The sequence below is a fragment of the Callorhinchus milii genome, unplaced genomic scaffold, assembly GCF_018977255.1.
Source record: "Callorhinchus milii isolate IMCB2004 unplaced genomic scaffold, IMCB_Cmil_1.0 Scaffold12, whole genome shotgun sequence".
Taxonomy (NCBI): domain Eukaryota; kingdom Metazoa; phylum Chordata; class Chondrichthyes; order Chimaeriformes; family Callorhinchidae; genus Callorhinchus; species Callorhinchus milii.
Window position 1 is genome coordinate 3,391,491 of NW_024704753.1, and position 18,079 is coordinate 3,409,569.

The 18,079-nt window shown below is 43.8% G+C and overlaps 1 protein-coding gene across 1 annotated transcript in view; it reads left to right on the forward strand.

Moving 5' to 3' along the window:
• cntn4 (contactin 4) overlaps positions 1 to 18,079 on the forward strand; it is a 267,986-nt gene that overhangs the window by 94,574 nt on the left and 155,333 nt on the right. The window contains exon 5 of the mRNA XM_042339601.1: positions 10,649 to 10,744. Coding sequence (XP_042195535.1) covers positions 10,649 to 10,744 — 96 coding nt within the window. The remainder of the gene's footprint in view (positions 1 to 10,648; positions 10,745 to 18,079) is intronic.

An 18,079-nucleotide genomic window follows, 5' to 3' on the forward strand; every position in this document is an offset into this window, starting at 1 on the left:
GCTTCACAGAATATGCTGTAAAGTGAATTGAATGCCTATTTTGTGGGCGAAAACGCGGCAGCCAATTGCGCACAGAAGCGACCCCACAACAACAACAACAAGATTCCATTTATAGAGCGCCTTTCACGTCAGGAGGACGTCCCAAGGCGCTGTACAAACAGTCATGAGATTGAAGTGACAAAATATGATTATTATTTTGGACATGAATTGTAGGTTAACGATTCAGCTTTTGTGATCTAATCTAAGTAGAGTAACTGAGACAGTTGGTTCATATTGGATGTGAGTGATATTGGCGGGAGTGAGCTCGAGGGTCTTCTCTTGTTCTCTTGTACAGATACTTTTCTCAGACATCTGTCCCTATCGGGGTCTAAAATGCAGTTTCTGGGACATTGCTGTGCGCAAACTGTATGCCACGTTTCACCCCCCCAAATACACAGGCAAGGCAGTTTACAGTATATTCCACTTTGAGATGTCTGAACGACATGATAAGGTACTATATCAAGTGTAAGGATTATTATTATTATTATACATTTGTTGGACCTCCATGACTTGGGCATTGTTTGACAGTTACTTGTTTGGGAACCGTGAATTACACTCAAGGGCAGTAACTTCGAGTTTGCAACCATTGCGTTTCAAATTCCCCCGCTTTCCCTCCATAATATTTTAATTATTTTGTTTATTTTGAATTTTTTCATTTATTTTGAAGGAATTATTACCCAGGGGTCATAATTCCTTAAAAATAAATAAGGATAATTTGGTCACTCAATCCACGGCTGTTTGTGGGACATTGCTGTGCGCAATTGGCTGCCACGTTTAGCCCACAAAGTAGAGTCAATTCACTTTACGGTGTATTCTCTGAAGAGCTTTGAGACAACTCGAAGACGTGATAAGGCACTACATCAAATGCAAGGATTATCATGTCATCATCTGCACGAGGAATCTTATCACTGATTGCCCTAGAACTTTGACTGTCAAGGTTTTGCACTGAGCAGTATCCCATCTCCTCACAAGATTTGGGGTTCCCACACAAGACTGTGTCCATCTCAAACTTAGATGCTTGACTTCCAAACTCCTCGTCAAGGTCACACGTAAAATCCATTGAACGGATGAGCTGCCACGATCAATCGTGAACAAGTCCTCTGGTCACAGGTGCCCAATTAGGATCATTTACCTTTGGCTACCAGCTTCTATTTTCTATTTATTTACCCAATTCATTATCCAATTTATAGCTGCCTCTTTGATCCCACGGACTTTCAATTTACTTTGACAATTGTTTTGGCTTCAGTTAATAGAAATGATTTTCAGCAATTAGAATCTGTTTTACAGTGGTTTATTCAAAATGTGAATTCACGAGGGCAATCAACAGGAAGGCAGGAAGGTTTTTTCACTGTATGGTATTTTTCGTTGGTTGGAATATTTGTTTTAGACTCAATCAACGTAATTGCCGGCGCGATTAAAAATGCTGAGAAAGGAATGATTCGGGGGGATTTTTCCATCCGGGTGTCTGAATTGCGTTTCTGCGGAGTTTTCATTAACTTAAAAGAAAAACAGAGGCACCCAGAGACAAATGAGCTCCATTCGGCCAAAGGTCGGAGAGACAGCCTTAGAAGGATCGAATGCCCGTGTCATCAAATGAGGCTCGTTACCATAAACCGGGCAAGATCTCGATTAGAAAAGACATGCGGCTTTCTGAATGTTGATCGATTCAAAATCTTTCCAATGCACCTCACTTCTCTGCACTGAACATTACGCACATATATTTTGTTCCCATTCCCCTCCACCCACGGTTTAAAGTGGTGTTGCAACAGGTTAGGACGTGATATAAAAAGTTCCTTTTTGTGTCTGTCTGCAGTGATTTTGTCAGACACCCTCTGCAGTGTCTCACGAGAGCCTTAAGGCGTCTTATTAACACTCTTATTGGGGATGGGGGGAGTGGAATATACATATTTAGAAACAAAATGAGTCTGANTTTTTTTTGCATTGGGTTTTTAGATGATTATATAGTTTTATAGGCCATCTGAATCCTAAAGATAAAATATGGAAGGCTTTAACTACCAAATTCTATACTTTCAGGGCATCTTATTACAAAACTCTTGGGATACACTGAAGTAGATCTTATCAAAGGTTCATCTTATGAAGACTGGAAGGTCCTAGACTGAATAAAATCAGGCTCCTTACTGAGCAAGGAAGAAACCTCTTGATACTGAGTCTCAGAATAATAAGGTTCCACTATATTAGATCGCTATTTCTATTATTAAGCTGGCGTTACAGATGCCAAATGTAGGCAAGCGGTGTTGTTTAAACCGGCTGCAGTACTGTATGTGAATTCATACTTTTATGAAGGCTGTCGGGTTGCGTGAGATATGTATATACATACATAGGTTAAAGTTACACGGCTCCCATTTGTGTCAAGGTTTCAAATGATGTCCTGGGGAATGAAAGTAAAACACCAGCGATTTGCAAACGACTTCTGAACCCGACAGTTCCAGTTTCCTGTCTGGCCTCGAGATTTGATGTAATTGTACGCTGCACAGTTTTTATGAATAAAAATGTGGTTTTGCGGTGGACACGTGGGGACTGCAGTAACAAGGTGTCAAGAGTATAGATGTCAAAACAATGGAATTATAGCTTTTTCTAGTGTAACATCTTAATTTTGTGAACAGGACCTTGAACCTTGCATGCGCTCGGTATAAAATGCGTTCTGGTAAGTTAAATAATATCAGTGCACAAAACGCTGTAGACGCTGGAAATCTGAAAGCAAAAGCAGAAGTCGTATCACGGACCTTACGTTTGATATGGTGTCTTATCGTGTCGTTGAATCATCTCAAAGTGCTTCAGAGGATTGAGTGTAGCGTAGTGACTGTGTACTGGCAGGTGAATTTGTAATATGTAATACGTGGGATGTTGGTAGCAAATTCCCGTCAAAGCTTTCTTTTGCTCTTAGTGAAAATCGAGTGTTGCTTGAAAGTCTAATGAACAAAGACCAACAAAACTTGTCAGGACTTTAACACTTTATTAATGACGCCACATTCAAAAGGTCACATTTTAGAAGGTTCGTAGATCATGGCGTAATTATCACCTCAACCCTCAGAGAACATAGATGTAAATTCCTACCATGATATTGATCCCAATCACATCGTTGAGACATCTCAAAGCACTCCACAGGATTTGACTTGAAAGCTTAGTGACTGTCCATCTCCAGGGAGGGAGAGAGAAAAGATGAAAGGGAATTTCCTGGAGTTGCTCTATCTTCCCTCAGTCACATATGTTGATTATCGATGAGGGAAAAATTGTCTCGAAAAGCAGATGATCGTGCAAGTAATTTGTTCGACCCGTCAATAAAATATGCATTAAATTCCAACTCATTTACATACAAACCCTGCTTTCAAACTGACGAAATCCATAATTGTGCAGTGTTTGAAGCCGCAACAGTTTGCGGAACAATTAAGGCAGCGTCTTCAGGCGCTGGACACTCAGGGGTTTGGCCTCGAGCATGCGGCAAGATTGGGATCAGGGAGGGTAGGGGTAGGAGAGTAGCCGAAGGCGCAGTCGAAACCCTTGAAGGAGGAAAGGGAGAGAACCAGGCAATGGGACTGTGGGATGGAGTTCCAAAGGGTGGGGGATTTTAACTAGATATTGCTTCAAGCCAAGCATTTTCCTTCAGTAATAATAATAATAATAATCCTTACATTTGATGTTTCACTTCAGGGTATCACAAAGATGGTTTAGTGTAGTGACTGTGTATCGCGCGGGTGAACGCGGCAGCCGGTTTGCCAACAGTCGTGAAGTGAACGGACAATTTATATTTCGGGCTGGGACGCCGGAAGAAACTCCATTCCCTTTTCGAGCAGAACCATGTGATTGTTAACACCCACCTAAGTGGGCAAGAATTGGGACCTAATAATAATAACAACCCACGCATTTGATGTAGCGCCTTATCACATCTTCGAGCCGTCTCAAAGCGCTTCACAGAATATACTGTGAAGTGAATTGACTGTGAAGCTCGGCAGCCAATTGCGCACAGCAGTGTCCCACAAACAGTCGTTTAAAATGTGGTTTGACGTCTCAGCCGAAGGAGACTGTCCTCAATCATCCACAGCAGTAACGTATTGTGGGGTGTAATGTGCTTATTGTCTCAACTCCGCTCCCCACCTCATCGTATCAGCGTGGGCTTCAGATTGTCACATTGACAACAGCAGTGAAGGGCAGAATTTGCATGAGGCGACATCTGATTATATTGTCAGATGAAAGGAACAATATACCACTAGATGCGTCTGCTTAAATCTGGCCAAAACAATTACCCCCAGATTCCCTCCGCTGCACGTGACTGGAATGGTATTAATATCCTTGCATTTGACGCAGCGCCTTATCACCTCTTCGAGACGTCTCAAAGCGCTTCACAGCCTATACTGTCAAGTGAATTGACTGTATGTTTTGTGGGCGAAATAAAATATAGCACCGTTGGCGTTCAGGAGGACGCCTCGAAGCGCTTCGTAGGGCTTAAATGTTGAAGCGTAGTGACTGGGTGTTTTGTCGGGGTGCAGGCGGCAGCTAATTTGGCGCAAAGCTGCGCCCCAACAAACAGCCATCCTATTCCACAATGAAAATCAAAACGAGGAATGTTTACCTTTAATTGCATTGTCTCTAATGCTATTCAAGTGACCTCGGAGGTTCTATTAGTCATGAACCTCCTGGAAAAAAAGCATTGCCTAATCGAGAAAGGCAATGTTTTGGAACCCCGAATTTAGCGTTGTTCAACTCGATTGAGATTATCTCCCTTTCTTTCTCTCTCTCGATCTCACTCCCTCCCTCTCTCTGCCCTTCCTTCGTAAAGGTATTAAGCGCAGTCCTTCAAGGGATTCGCTCAGGCTTCCTTAATGGTTTATTCATAATATCATGTGCCGTGCAGCAGGTAATGTTTGTCTTCAGTCCTGCAAAATACATTTGTTCAGGGGATTGGGTGAGGTTAACTAATTGACTGTGGAGCATTTCCTTTCACTTTTATCTCCCTTCTCCCATTACGTTCGGCAATCTGTGTTGTAAAGCAGGTTAACCAGACTCACCCTCATTTTGTGAAACACATCTATCAAAGAAACATTCTCCTCCGAGTCGACTGGAAAGCCACGTTGGCTGTTGCCAGCTTGTAAATATTCACCAATTATCTCAAATTATACTAAATCGGATAGTGGATTGTCGGCATTTCGCTGGAATGCAAGCAGTTGTTGAGGAAGCTAACAAGCTTTCCATCAGATTGTCTTTATATTCAAGTGCTCTGAGATGTTACCCCCGTGTGAAGGGCGCTGTGCAATACAAGCTGTTGTTGTCGTAGTTGAATGTGGAAGGTAATTCTGTTGATTTTGTGTCATCCCTCGGTCATATTCATCGTGTTCACATTGGAATAACTCACACACGATGGATCTATGTAATAAAACCCCAACAATTTGCCTACATAGCGCCTTTCACGTAAGATAATGTCTTGAATCGCTTCACTACGTTCGGCTTGGAGCGCTCTGGGACACTACCCCGTGTGAAGGGCACTATATAAATGCAAGTTGTTGTTGTTGTTAGGTGCCGAACGGGGTGGGGGTGGGGGGGGGGGGTGAGGCGACATAGCTGCAGTGGAAAAAGCAGGTTCTAAGGCGAGACACACTGAGAGAGAGGGTGTGAGACAGAGGGGAGAGGGAGGGAGTTCCAAAGCTTAGGGGCGTAGTGTCAGAAAAAACAACAACACCATTTATAAATTCTGCACTGGAAGGGATTCGTAAATTCCGTACTCTCCCAGTCTCTGGTGAAGAAGGTAATCATTTGAAGTGGATGTAAAGGGAAATCCATCTCATTAACTATCCAGTTGCTGACTGGCGCTCGCTGTCTGTGATCACGCAGGAGACGCCAACTTTTTTTTTGTCTGATTTACGGCTGCCAAGTAATCAAGTCAAGGGCGAGTAATTTTGCCGTTTTCAGCAAAAAAAAACACGAAGCCACTTGTTCTCGCCGCTCGTTTCAGCTTAGAAGCCACTTGTTGCTCCCAGGCAGGGACGGACGGGCTCGCTGCAAATTCACTGTTTCGTGGGCGTGTTTGCGTTAAACACTGCAAAACGATTAAAATATTTAATGAGAAGCAGCAAGAGAGAAATGTGTTTGTTGAAGTATTTTTCGCGTGCTTCGACACTCTATGCTAATGGCCCAACCCAAGTGCCTCGAGTGCACCCATGCGTTAAAATAATAACGCATGGGTGCACTCCGACAAGCCAATGCCCCCCCACCCCTCCCCCAAACCCCCCAGCACTGCACTGAAGAGTCAGCCCAGACACCAGCCTGACGTGGGGCTTGAACCCACAACTTTCTGACCTTCTGACTCCGAGACGAGAGTGCAACCGACCGAGGCAGGCGGACACACCAGTGACAAATGGCGCAATTTGTCCTTTCTATAATAATAATAACAATAATAATCCTTGCATTTGATAGAGCGCTTTTCACGTCTTCTAGAAGTCTCAAAGCGCTTCACAGAATGTACTATAAAGTGAAGTGACTGTATATTTGTGGGCGAAACGCACAGCAGCGTCCCCACAAACAGTCGTGGATTGAAGTGACCAATTTATTATTGTTTTTCTCTTCTTGAGGGATTATTATCAAGCGTGATACTGTAATGCTGTAGAAAGCGACTGTCACCAGCATCTTGTGATGTGGGAGGTGGGGAAGCAGTTTAAAACTTTCAGCTTGTTCCAGGGGAACGCACTTCGCAATATAAAACAGTCTCGAAACGCAGCAGCCATTTCCGGCTGCATTTTCTGAAATAAGAATTGATCTCGAGGTACGTAGGATAATGTAAGAGCCTGAATGATTGGGTTTTGACTGGTGCCCGCTGACACATGCAGCTCGTAGCAAGTGGCATTTTGAAATCAAATCACACTTGTAGCAATGTATTGTGTTTGCGATTTACCGGCAGTGACTGTGTTTGACATAAGTCAATTGCGCACCGCAGTTCAGACTCCTGCTAGAGCACGTTAAACCCGGAGAGGTTTGTTCACATGAGAACAATCTTATCTTTCCAGATCTGACCTGCAACTCAGCTTCAACCTCACTTCTCGATAATAATAATAATAATAATAATTATTATAATTATAATTATCCTGGCATTTGATACAGCGCCTTATCACGTCTTCGAGACGTCTCAAAGAGCTCCATAGTATATACTGTAAGGTGTAGTAACTTATATTTCGTGGGCGAAATGCGGCAGCCAATTGCGCACAGTTGATAACCTGTTGATTGCCCCCTTTGTAAAGAAATACTTCCTGGCGCCTGTTCTAAAATTGTCCTTTGCGACCTTGATGCAGTGCCATCTTGGGGTAACTGGGTGCTACTCTGGGGTTCGTGGGTCAAACCTGTTTAGCAACTTATATTCATCTCTCCACCTCAATCAGGTGACCTCCCATCACTTAGAATAATATTAATCCACGCTTTCGATGTAGCGCCTCACACATCAGACAGACGACTCAAAGCGTTGCACAAGATTCATTGGACAAAGTAATTCTGTAGATTTTTCTTACTCTACCCACTCCACCACCGCCACCACCACCCCGCCCACCCAACTGCCCCCCCCCCCACCCCACCCCATCTGTAAAGCTGGCCTGTTTTTTAAGGTTTCTTTCAGTTTATAAAGACAAGTTGATTCAAAGTGGATTAGCCTGCAGCGAGCAGAGATCTGGCAGAACCTTCAGTTTACAGGAAAGGTGTTAATTGTACTGTTTTACATCATGGCACTAAACGTGTCTTGTCTATTTCAGACAGATAATCCGACTTCACTGAATTAACTGTGAAGTGACTGTGTATTTTCTAGGCAACTGCAGAAGCCAATGTACGCAGAGCAATGTCCCCCAAACAGCCATGAAGTGATTGACCGATTTGTCCTGAGGGATTGTCCGCCTGGACACCGGGAGAGAGAAATTCCCTTCTCTTTTCCAACATTCACCTGAACAAGCACAAATGGGACTTCGGTTTAACATCTCATCCAAAGAGCGATGCAGTGTTCCCTCTCAAACTACTCTGGGACCTCAGCCTCGGAGCTCAAAGTCCTGAAGTGTGGCTTGAACCCACAATCTTTTTGCTCCCAAGTGAGAGTGCCACCCGGCTGAAGTACTGAGCCAGGCTGATACCGTTCTCCCTCATAAAGTACAGAATAGCCTCGAAGACCGAGAAATTACCGCTTCCACCCATAAAGTTTCGCCCACAAAATACACAGTCAATTCACTGTACAGCGTATTCTGTGAAGCGCTTTGAGACGTCTCGAAGACATGATAAGGCGCTGTATCAAATGCGAGGATTATTATAGGAGTGTGTAATTAAAAGTGCCCTCCCAGGCTGACATTTTTCGCCTGTCGCATGTATTTCGGGCAGCGAGTTTCAGGCAAGCACGGTGACATTATTCGGTGACACGTTGGCTAATGATCGCTGCACAGAAAATCAACGGTTGCTATCAGCGTGAGGAAAAGTTCCAGTTGGAAACAGGTATTTAATTGTGCAGTAAATAAATAAAATCACTGCGGTGAACAAAGGGAGTGAAAGGTTGTGACCTTTCCGACCGCATTCCTGAAGTTAATTATCACCAGGAACCCGGGCTATGAAATGATGCAGGTTTCTCCCCCCCCCCCCCCCCCAAGGGATGGAGCTCCATGCGGTGCATAAAAATTGCTCGGAATCTTAAAATCTCCCGTTTTAGTCAGGCGGTGAATTATTAGGGTGCACTGCGCAACCTTAATCGTCTGCGAATGACTTTTAACCTCGTGAAAACGTAATCTAACGATGCACCAGGAAAAGCTGGATCGCGCTGTGAGAGTAATGATATTTTCAAAAAGCATTTCATGTTTCCGCACGCAAACACAGGAGGCAATGATTTGACGGTAGAATGCAGGGGGTCACGCGATGCACAGCAGGGCTGTTTTAAACTGAGTCGGAGGATGGATGGATGGATGAGTGAGGTTTGAGAGAAAGCAGACTTACCGCAGACAATGATATCCGGGAGTATTCGGCGTGCGGAACGCTAAGAACACAGAAGCTCCTTCTTTGACGATTGTTTTGCTCAGCAATGAACGGAACCCCTGTTTCTTTTAATTCATTTGTCGAAGCAATAATTCACTTAACAGAGTCACGTATAAATTGCCGAACTGCTTTAACAACCAAGGAACAAGGATCCCTCCAAGACATTGTTGCACATACTCGGTGTCTTTCATGGCACATTAATTCTCGTCCTTTCCTCCGCTACTATTTTGTGTCACCCACCCCAAGTGGCCGCTTAGTATTTACACGTGAAAATAAAGGCCGGTCCTAAGTCGCTGCCATAATTTCAGCGGAAGTCTGTCACAAACAAACTGATTTGCCGTTTGAAAGTCCGTACTTACAGCCCATTCGGCTTCCAATCGAACACTTCATTCAAAGGCTTTTGAAGTGGATGTTCTTGGACATCAAAGTGGAAGAAGTCACATTTCCTCAGACAACTACCGTACAAACTGTCGTCTGTCATTACAAGGCCAAATAGACGGCAACTCCGGTTGTGTGACAACAACAACTTGCATTTACACAGCACCCTTCATGAGGGGCAGCATCTCGGAGTGGAGTGATGTTGATTGGAATTGAAAGGATTAGTTGAGGTACAGGTCAGCCATGATCTGATTAAATGGTGGAAAAGGCTCGAAGGGCTGAATGGCCTCCTCCTGTTCCTATGTTCCTTTGAGGCTGGATTTCCAGACCTCCTGAACACCTGATCCCGTGATACAATACCAATTCTTACAGAGCAATAACACGCCTCAACAAAACCACAGTAGTTTTACAGAGCAATCAACCTTGGTGGGCATAGGAGGAAATGGGCGTTTGAACTCATCAATTGCCCATTTTTGAAGAATGCCATTCCTTCCTTCCTTCCTTCCCTCCCTCCCTCGCTCACTCTTAATTTTATCTGCGCTGAAAATTTCTACGTTTCTAAGAAAAGAGTTGCTTCTAGTGTGAAATCCCCCCCCCCCCCCCCCCACCAAATAAAATTGGTCACTCACTTACTTCCTGGCAGTTTGTGGGACATTGCCTCATTCACATACGAAACACACAGTCACTGCACTTTACAGTAAATCCCGTGAAGCTCTTTGAGGTGTCCTCCTGCCGTGAAAGGTGTATCAAATGCAATGGTTTACAATGAGTTGCTGACGGAGAGCCCAGGAGTGCGGAACGAGAGGCAACAAGGGGAGAATGGAAACCAGGCAATTTATAAACATCTTGTTCCTTAATTGGAAAAATTGTTGCTTGCAATAGAATAACATGAGTTCACCCTAAGCAAATGGAAAGAGCCTGAGGCTTATCAAACAGTGAGAGCGATTGTTTTCAGTGTAGCCATCTATATGTTGGCGGCTCGGTTGAAGAAGTGATTTGTAGGAATGTGTAGGGTTCTGTACATGAGGTAAAATTGGAGCGTGGAGTAAGGAAACTCGCGTAAGGTTTCATCCTGCCCAGGAATCGAACCCGGGTCCTCTCGCTTGCGAGGCGAGTGCTGTAGCTGTGCCGAAAATGCACGTAGGATGGGTGAATGGATTATTTGAAAGGTCTCTCGTATCCTCGGTGCTTCATGTCAATTTACGGGGTGTTTTATTTGTTCTTACTTCTTCAGATCTTGAAAGCTTCAAAGGGAAATCGAGAAGCGCCGTGTCCGTCCGCGAGGGGCAAGGAGTCGTTCTGCTTTGTGGTCCACCGCCTCATTCTACAGGTATTCATTCCACCAACAGCGGCACGAGAGACGAGAGCCTCAAAGGCGTTTAACGCATTGATTCGGACGTCCTCCCGACGTGAAATGTAATGTTGTTGTTGTTGTGGATCCTGTTCCAGGGCGAAACATTGCGAAATATCTTGCGGACTATTTTTTTCCCTCGCGCGCGAAGATTTTGAAGTCTGGAGGAGGCAGGTTTGGGGTTAATGTGTACCTGGTCCTGACCATCCGCACTCTAGCTTCCTGATGTTCACAAGCCCCAGGTTGTCAGCAGAGTAACGAACCAACAGAACGAACCAACCGTGCCTTCCTGAAATTGATCAAGTCGTGGCTGAAATTGGCCTTTGCCACTCTGAGTGCATGTCCTCTCGTTGTACTGCTTTGGCTCTTCTGAAAGTATCGTTCTTAATCCAGAACCCATTTAAACATGGCTTTTGCGTCTGGAAAAAAAAGAAGCATTTGGTGTATCCACCCTTTGAGCTGTTAAAAGATAATCTCCTTTACTTTTCAAGAAAAGAATAGGGAGTTTAATGCCCGCCCTCTTGGGCTTCCAGCGGTAAAGGTTTTGCATTGTGCGTCTCAGCCTGGTACCGAGCTGATAATGAGTTGCAGGATGACTGACGTCTTCAGATCACCGTGGGGGAATGGAAAGCACGGAGATGTGCGCCGTGTCAGCAGAGGTGCTTGTTGACTGATATAAACCAAGCAGCTTTCCAGCACTTAGCCAGCCTGAGACATCAGGTCTCCACTGAACGGCGGAAAGCGAGCGGTTCCATTTTGACATTTCACAGAGACGGGCCTTGGATGCCGAGTGAGCGAGAGAAAGAGAGAGAGAGAGAGAGAGAGAGAGGAAGGGGACAGGTGACCTCAAGCACAACCGAAGAGGTAGATTTTAAGGCAGAACTTTACAGCTTGAGTGGAGGTGGTGGGGGGGCAGGCCATGGGGTGGGGAGATGGAGGACCAGAGGGAGGGAGTTCAAGAAGCTTAAACCCGCATCTACCAGCCTTGTTAAGGTTAGCCTTGTTGGTTCATGGCCTTGTGCCAGAGTGATAATTCTCCACATTACTCATCTAGTCACTTTCTAACTGAGCCGTGCTGTCACTTATTTCAAAAAACCTCAGAAAAGTTTCACTTTATGGAGGCTTATTATTTCCATCGATTTCTGAGAAAAGAGGACACAGTTTGTAATTAGAGTTCTTGGGCTTGAGGCACTGCAATCCTTTTTCACTGCAAGCCTCACTGATGATTTGATGTAATTTGTGTGTCAAATTGAGACTTAAAGTGCCAACTGCATTGAACTCTGGGTTTAGCTGCCCAGGACAAAGAGATAAGGAGAGATAATAATAATCCTTGCATTCGATATAGCTCTTTACCATGTCTTTGAGATGTCGCAAAGAGTGTATATTTTGTGGGTGAAATGCGGCAGCCAATTGCGCACAGCAGCGTCCCACATATAGTCGTGGATTGAGTAACCACATTTTGTTTAAGGAATTAATACCCGCAGTGAAGCAATCTGCCATTCGACTTACAACCTGGTTCCTACTTATTACTGGGTAAACAGAGGCGTGTGGAGAAAGGAAACTTGCCCAACGTTTTGCCGTGCCCGGGAATCGAACCCAGGTCCTCTCGCTTGCGAGGCGAGTGCTCTAACCACTGAGCTACAGGACTCCGAACTTGAGACGCGTAATTCCACCTCGTTTTAGCCTGCCAGGTCTTTTTGCCTTAAAATATTAAGGTGGAGCAGAATCGTGAAACCTGTTTCAAATTAGGGGTAATTTTGAGAACGGTTTCCGTTTATGAATTGCAAAAAAAACTGCCGACTTTCAGATTAAGATAAGAGTCCCACTTGTAACCCAAGAGCATTGCTAAACATAATCCCCCCACCCCACCCCACCCTGTGTCACAGTTACACCGCGATTGACAACACAGGCTCCAAAATTAAGCAATTAATGAAAAACCCACTTATTTGTGTGAAATGTTGGCGGGAATTGCCTGAGTCCAAAGATAATTGGAATTTCTGGATCCATTCACGTCCTCATGAGGATTATTATTATTGGTATTATTAGTAGTAGTGTTAGTAGTATTATTGTTATTGTCGTTAATATGAATCATGATAATAATATTTCATGTGAACACCGTTGCTTGCCCCTTCCCTTCCCCTTTACTGGATCGCACTTGACTTCATCCGTTAAAAGTTCGGGATGACATAAAAATGCTGATTGAAGCTGAAACTTCCCACTGCTGCACAGTGCCACTGATTACATGCCAAGCCTAATTAAGCTGTAACAAATTAAGCTAATAACCAGACTGTTGGTATTCTGTTCGTTTTGTAACCTTGACACGATGCAGTTGTTGAACATGTGACAGACAGTGAAGGATTTAGCCTTTCGGTTAATTTTCACAGATCAGTAATTTGAAGTCAAGGCTTTACCAAACAAGAGTTGCCTGGGTGCTTGACTTTGAAAAATTGCTTTTTAATCAGAAACAATTTTCCTATTATTTTCGCTCGAGACAAACAGCAGAATAGAGCAGGCTAGTGTTAACGGAAGGTACAATAGTTCAGGGAAGTAGCAATGAGTTGCCCTAAGTTGCTCAAAGCACTGGAAGCGTTTTAAGGCAGTCCGCACTACTTTATACAGTTAAGTCAATCCACAAGATCCTGTTCAAACCCAAATTTCTCCGCATAAATTCTCTGCATTGGAATAACCACAGGTGATTTAACTACCCATAAACAGGGATGTAGAGGAAAGTAAAAACTGCCTAATCTCTAAATTTTGATTCACTTCTAATACCCAGAATATACAGCACAGAAACAGGCCATTCGGCCCAAATAGTCTATGCCACCATTTATGCTCCACTTGAGCCTCCTCCTGCCCTTCCTCAACTAAGCCTATCAGCATAACCTCCTATTCCTTTCTCCCTCATGTACTTATCGAGCTTCCCCTTAAATGCATCTATGCTATTTGCCTCAACTGCTCCTTGTGGTAGCAAGTTCCACATTCCCGCCACCACTCTCTTGGCAAAGAAGTTTCTTCTGACTTCCCCATTTTATTTACTGGTGACTATTTTAGAATTATACAAAACTTCTTAAAAGTAAACCTACGAAATACAAATAGTAATGCATTTGGGATAGCGCCTTATCATGTCGTTGAGACGTCTCAAAATGCTACCCAGGACTTTACTGTGAACTGTAGTGACTGTGTATCTGCAGGTGAACCTGGCATACAATTTGCGCACAGCAATGTCCCACAAGCAACTGGGAAGTAAATGACCAATTTTACCAGGAGAAACTCCCTTTTCTTTTCAAATAGTGGCATTTAATGTCCACTGTACAGGCGGGTGTGGGGCCTTCTGGTGGTAAATTCTCAATGTGAAAAGCAATGATTGCTTCTTATTTCTTGCGCAGTTGGTAACTTTGGCATCTAGGTATCTCTGCCAGCCATGCAAATACTGCACGGACCTGCCATCGACCAAGCCAGGTGCTTAACTCCCTGCTCTTCAGCGAGAGAGATTGTTGACCTTTGCATCAATGGAGCCCATCACTTAGCTCAATCCGGCCTTTCATTCAACCTATGCGTTTTCTTTCCTGTTCTGAGGAGAAATGGATGACTTGTTTCTTATGTGTAAGGTCACAGAACAACAGCAAATCCAGATTGCTGAGCTCAGGGGCTACCCAAAGAGAAAATGGCCCTTTTGTCAGAGTTCACACCTGTCCTGTGAGAATCCCTTGAACCCTTTCAGGGACAGTGAACATAACTCGTCAGCTACTTGCTCACCTGAATGGTGGTCATTTGTTTGATGTTTACCGAGCGTGGCTGGACGTTATATTTACAGTATAAATATATTTACAGATTTGTTGGAGTGATGCAGGAAGGGACTCTATAATAACTCTACGACAATGCAGTGCTCATCCAGCACTGAATTGGAGAATTATCTCAGCACTATATGAGTTCCAAGTCCCGAAATGGTCCTTGAACTCGCAACCTTCTGACTCGGACCAAAGTGCTACCAACTGAGCCAGACTGACACACATACACACACACACACACACACACAAATATCCAGGTCAAATCGGTTGAACCTCTTAGGAAAGCCCAGGAATGAGGTTGCCATTTGAGAACATGACTGGAACTAATTTCCACTGCTTAATGGTCTAACACCGTACACCAGGTGGTGGGGTTACTCCGAATACTGCTGTGAAGAGTACCGGCCACTGGGATTCATTAAAATATATATCGGGATCTTGGGTTGTGTGCTTGGGATTGTCTTGTTAATGAAAAAATGTAACCTTTATTGAAGCAAACTGTCCAAACACTGACATGCCACTATTCATTGTTGCTGAAATTGGTCCTTATGTAGCATATATTTTAGAATAGTTCCCTGTTAAAATACAACTGTCTTCAGTTCAGTTCAAAGAATCCTTTGCATTTCTGATTTCACCTGTCAGTAAAAGCGAAGACAATGCCCTTTAAATACTGAATAGGAGCGGAGCTTCAAAACGAGATCGTCAAACTTAATTCACTTAAGTGTTCATCACTTTTGCTTCTACCTCAATAAAAAAAAACACATTATAAATACACGTCCTGTCAATCTCCGTCAAGCACAATTCCCCTCCAGAAAAAATTAGGCCCTCGCTGCGACCAGGATTTAATGCTGTGCGTAAAATCACCGGGACACACGTCAAGTAACTGTAATGGTAGCGGTTAGCAGCCACAAGAGAAAAACATTGGCAAGCTTTCAGAGAGACGTGTGCTATACCTGCGAAGGCTGGTCAGGGAATATTGCCAGCAGGAAAAACACAAGATTGCTTTGCGTGGATTGAAACACTTCCACGTCTGTTCAAGGGCATAGAGAAACAGACAGTAGGTGTTTGGATGGTACTCATAAAAACCTTCAAGGTTTCTCCCAGCATCCTGGCCAACACCCCCCTCCCCCACTGATAAAAATTGTGTGTTTGCTTCAAGGCTGTTTGAAGGACATTGCTGCGCGTAAATTGACCGTAGCATTCACCTACAAAATACACACTGTATTTTACTGTAAAACCCTTGGCAGATCTTTTAATCCTATTTCCACACCCTTTCTCCGCGCACCTTAATACTCTTAACGCAGCCGTTACACTTCACATCTCGTGAAGTGCTTTGGAACATCCTCTTGACCTGAAAAGGTGCTACACCAAATGTAACGATAATTATTATTGTTCTTATTCCGCAGGTATCTATCTATCCATCCATTTCCCTTTTAAACATTCCAATTGATTCTGCCTACAAAACCTTCTTTGGCATTGTGTTCCATATTCTCACAAGACTTGGTGTAAAGTCATGTTTTCCAGTCTCACGTCTAAGCATATTAATATTACTATTAAGATTTTTTTTATGATCCCTCCAAATTAATACGAGATTTTCAAGAGATGTTGATCAAAGGCACAATTGCAGCAGAGTATATTTAAGGAGAGAGGCCGATAGTAATAATAATAATCATCCTGTCCTTTGATAAAGCACCTTATCATGTCATTGAGACGTCTCAAAGCGCTTCACAGCTTATACTGTAAAGTGAATTGACTGTATACTTTGTGGGCGAAACACAGCAGCCAAATACGCACAGCAGCGTCCCCACAAACAGTTGTGGATTGAGTGACCAAATTTAATTTTTTTTAAAAGTGTTTATTACCCCCAGTAAGCGATACACCAATTGAATAACAACTGGGTTCCTATTTTCTGCTCGGTAAACAGAGGCGTGTGAAATAAGGAAATTTGTTTAAGGTTGCACTCTGCTTGGGAATCGAACTTGGGTCCTCTTGCTTGCTTGCGAGTACTCTAACCAATACACTAGAGGACTCCAATAGCAATACAAAACCATGGCTCGTCAGAAGTAAATTCCAGATATGTACAAAATAGCCTTCGCCTCCACTACTCACATCGAGCCATCCACTCATCCACTTGCCCTTGACTTCAGATAGTTCCTGGAACCAAGGAAGGAAAGGTTTTATATGTAAACAAAACCCCGGCGAACAAAGTGTTTCAACCCAAAAAAACCTTCCTTCCAAATGCTTATTCACGTGCAGTGGGTTTGGCCCTTGAAATTGAATGGGATCTGGGGCTGTGTTTGACAGCTGTAATGAAAAGGGACAGCGCACAAATTGATTTTGATGGGTTTTTGTGACAGAACACGTCAGAGTCGGTGAGAGGGCCATTCCTTGTTCATCTGACAATGTAGTGCGTACAGTCTTGTGTCATATACCAACAGCACTGGGTTTGAATGATTTATGGCATTCTTCTCGCCTTGGATTTTTGCCAAAGAGGTCTTGTGGAGCATAATTATTTTAACTGTGCAAATCAATTCAGCGCATATTTTACCCTCGCTGAAGGGAATTGGTATTAGTTTTAAATTGTGATCATAGAAACGGAGCTTGAATAGAAGTGCCTTAATGGTACCTTAATGGATCTCGTTTTAATTCTTCTCGAAACTGATATTGTTTTCCCCTCTGTTTAGGCGATTTAGTGGGCTGCTAATGAGTTGGACTGATTCCAAGTCGAATGTATAGGGTGAAATCAATTAGGCGGTGTCACAAGTTTGGAAAGCGACACAGTTTTGAGGCGATAAAGTAAATGACTGTTAAAGAATGCAAACGGCTATTTCACTGCCTTTCGGGCGAAATATTTTGAGATGTACTTTTAAACGCTCCAGTAAATGGACAAGCACTTTAATTGTCCTCAGTCCATCATCCTCGCACAACCAGTGCATCAAACTAAATAGGAGTTCGGACGACTTCGAAACTGACAAATTTTGAACGGTTGTCTCCCACATCCAAACAAGAGCACGTAGCACTGAGGGAAGGCCCTCATAAACCGTACTTATTCCTTTGCTCTTGATAATTACGTTGCAAAACTGTTCACGACTCTGGAGTTATCAGGTTTTGGAACCACTCTTTCACTGTGTTAGCACGAGCCCGAGATGGATAGGAGTCAGCGAAATTAGGGGAAAGGGATTTCAGACAGAACAAATTCACTTTGTTTCAAATTCACCTCCAGGCCGAGAGAATATATATTCCTGCAACCACTGGCAATGAACCTAACAAGGCAGAGAGATAGTAACATTCCTAATGTGCTGTGTGCTGTATACATCCCCTTTGTTCCAGTATTCGGTGACTGGTATCTTCGCTGTGCCTCTGACTGGTTGAATTAATGGAGCTTTGCATAACACGGTGACAGAGTTTGTGCTCCGTTGTGAGGCATTCTAGCCTCCTTCCTCGGAGAACGATGCTTACTGAGTAATTGTTAATCGAGACGCAAATCCTCAGTCATGGGGGAAGGAGGGTGGGGGGAGGCAAAGGAAAA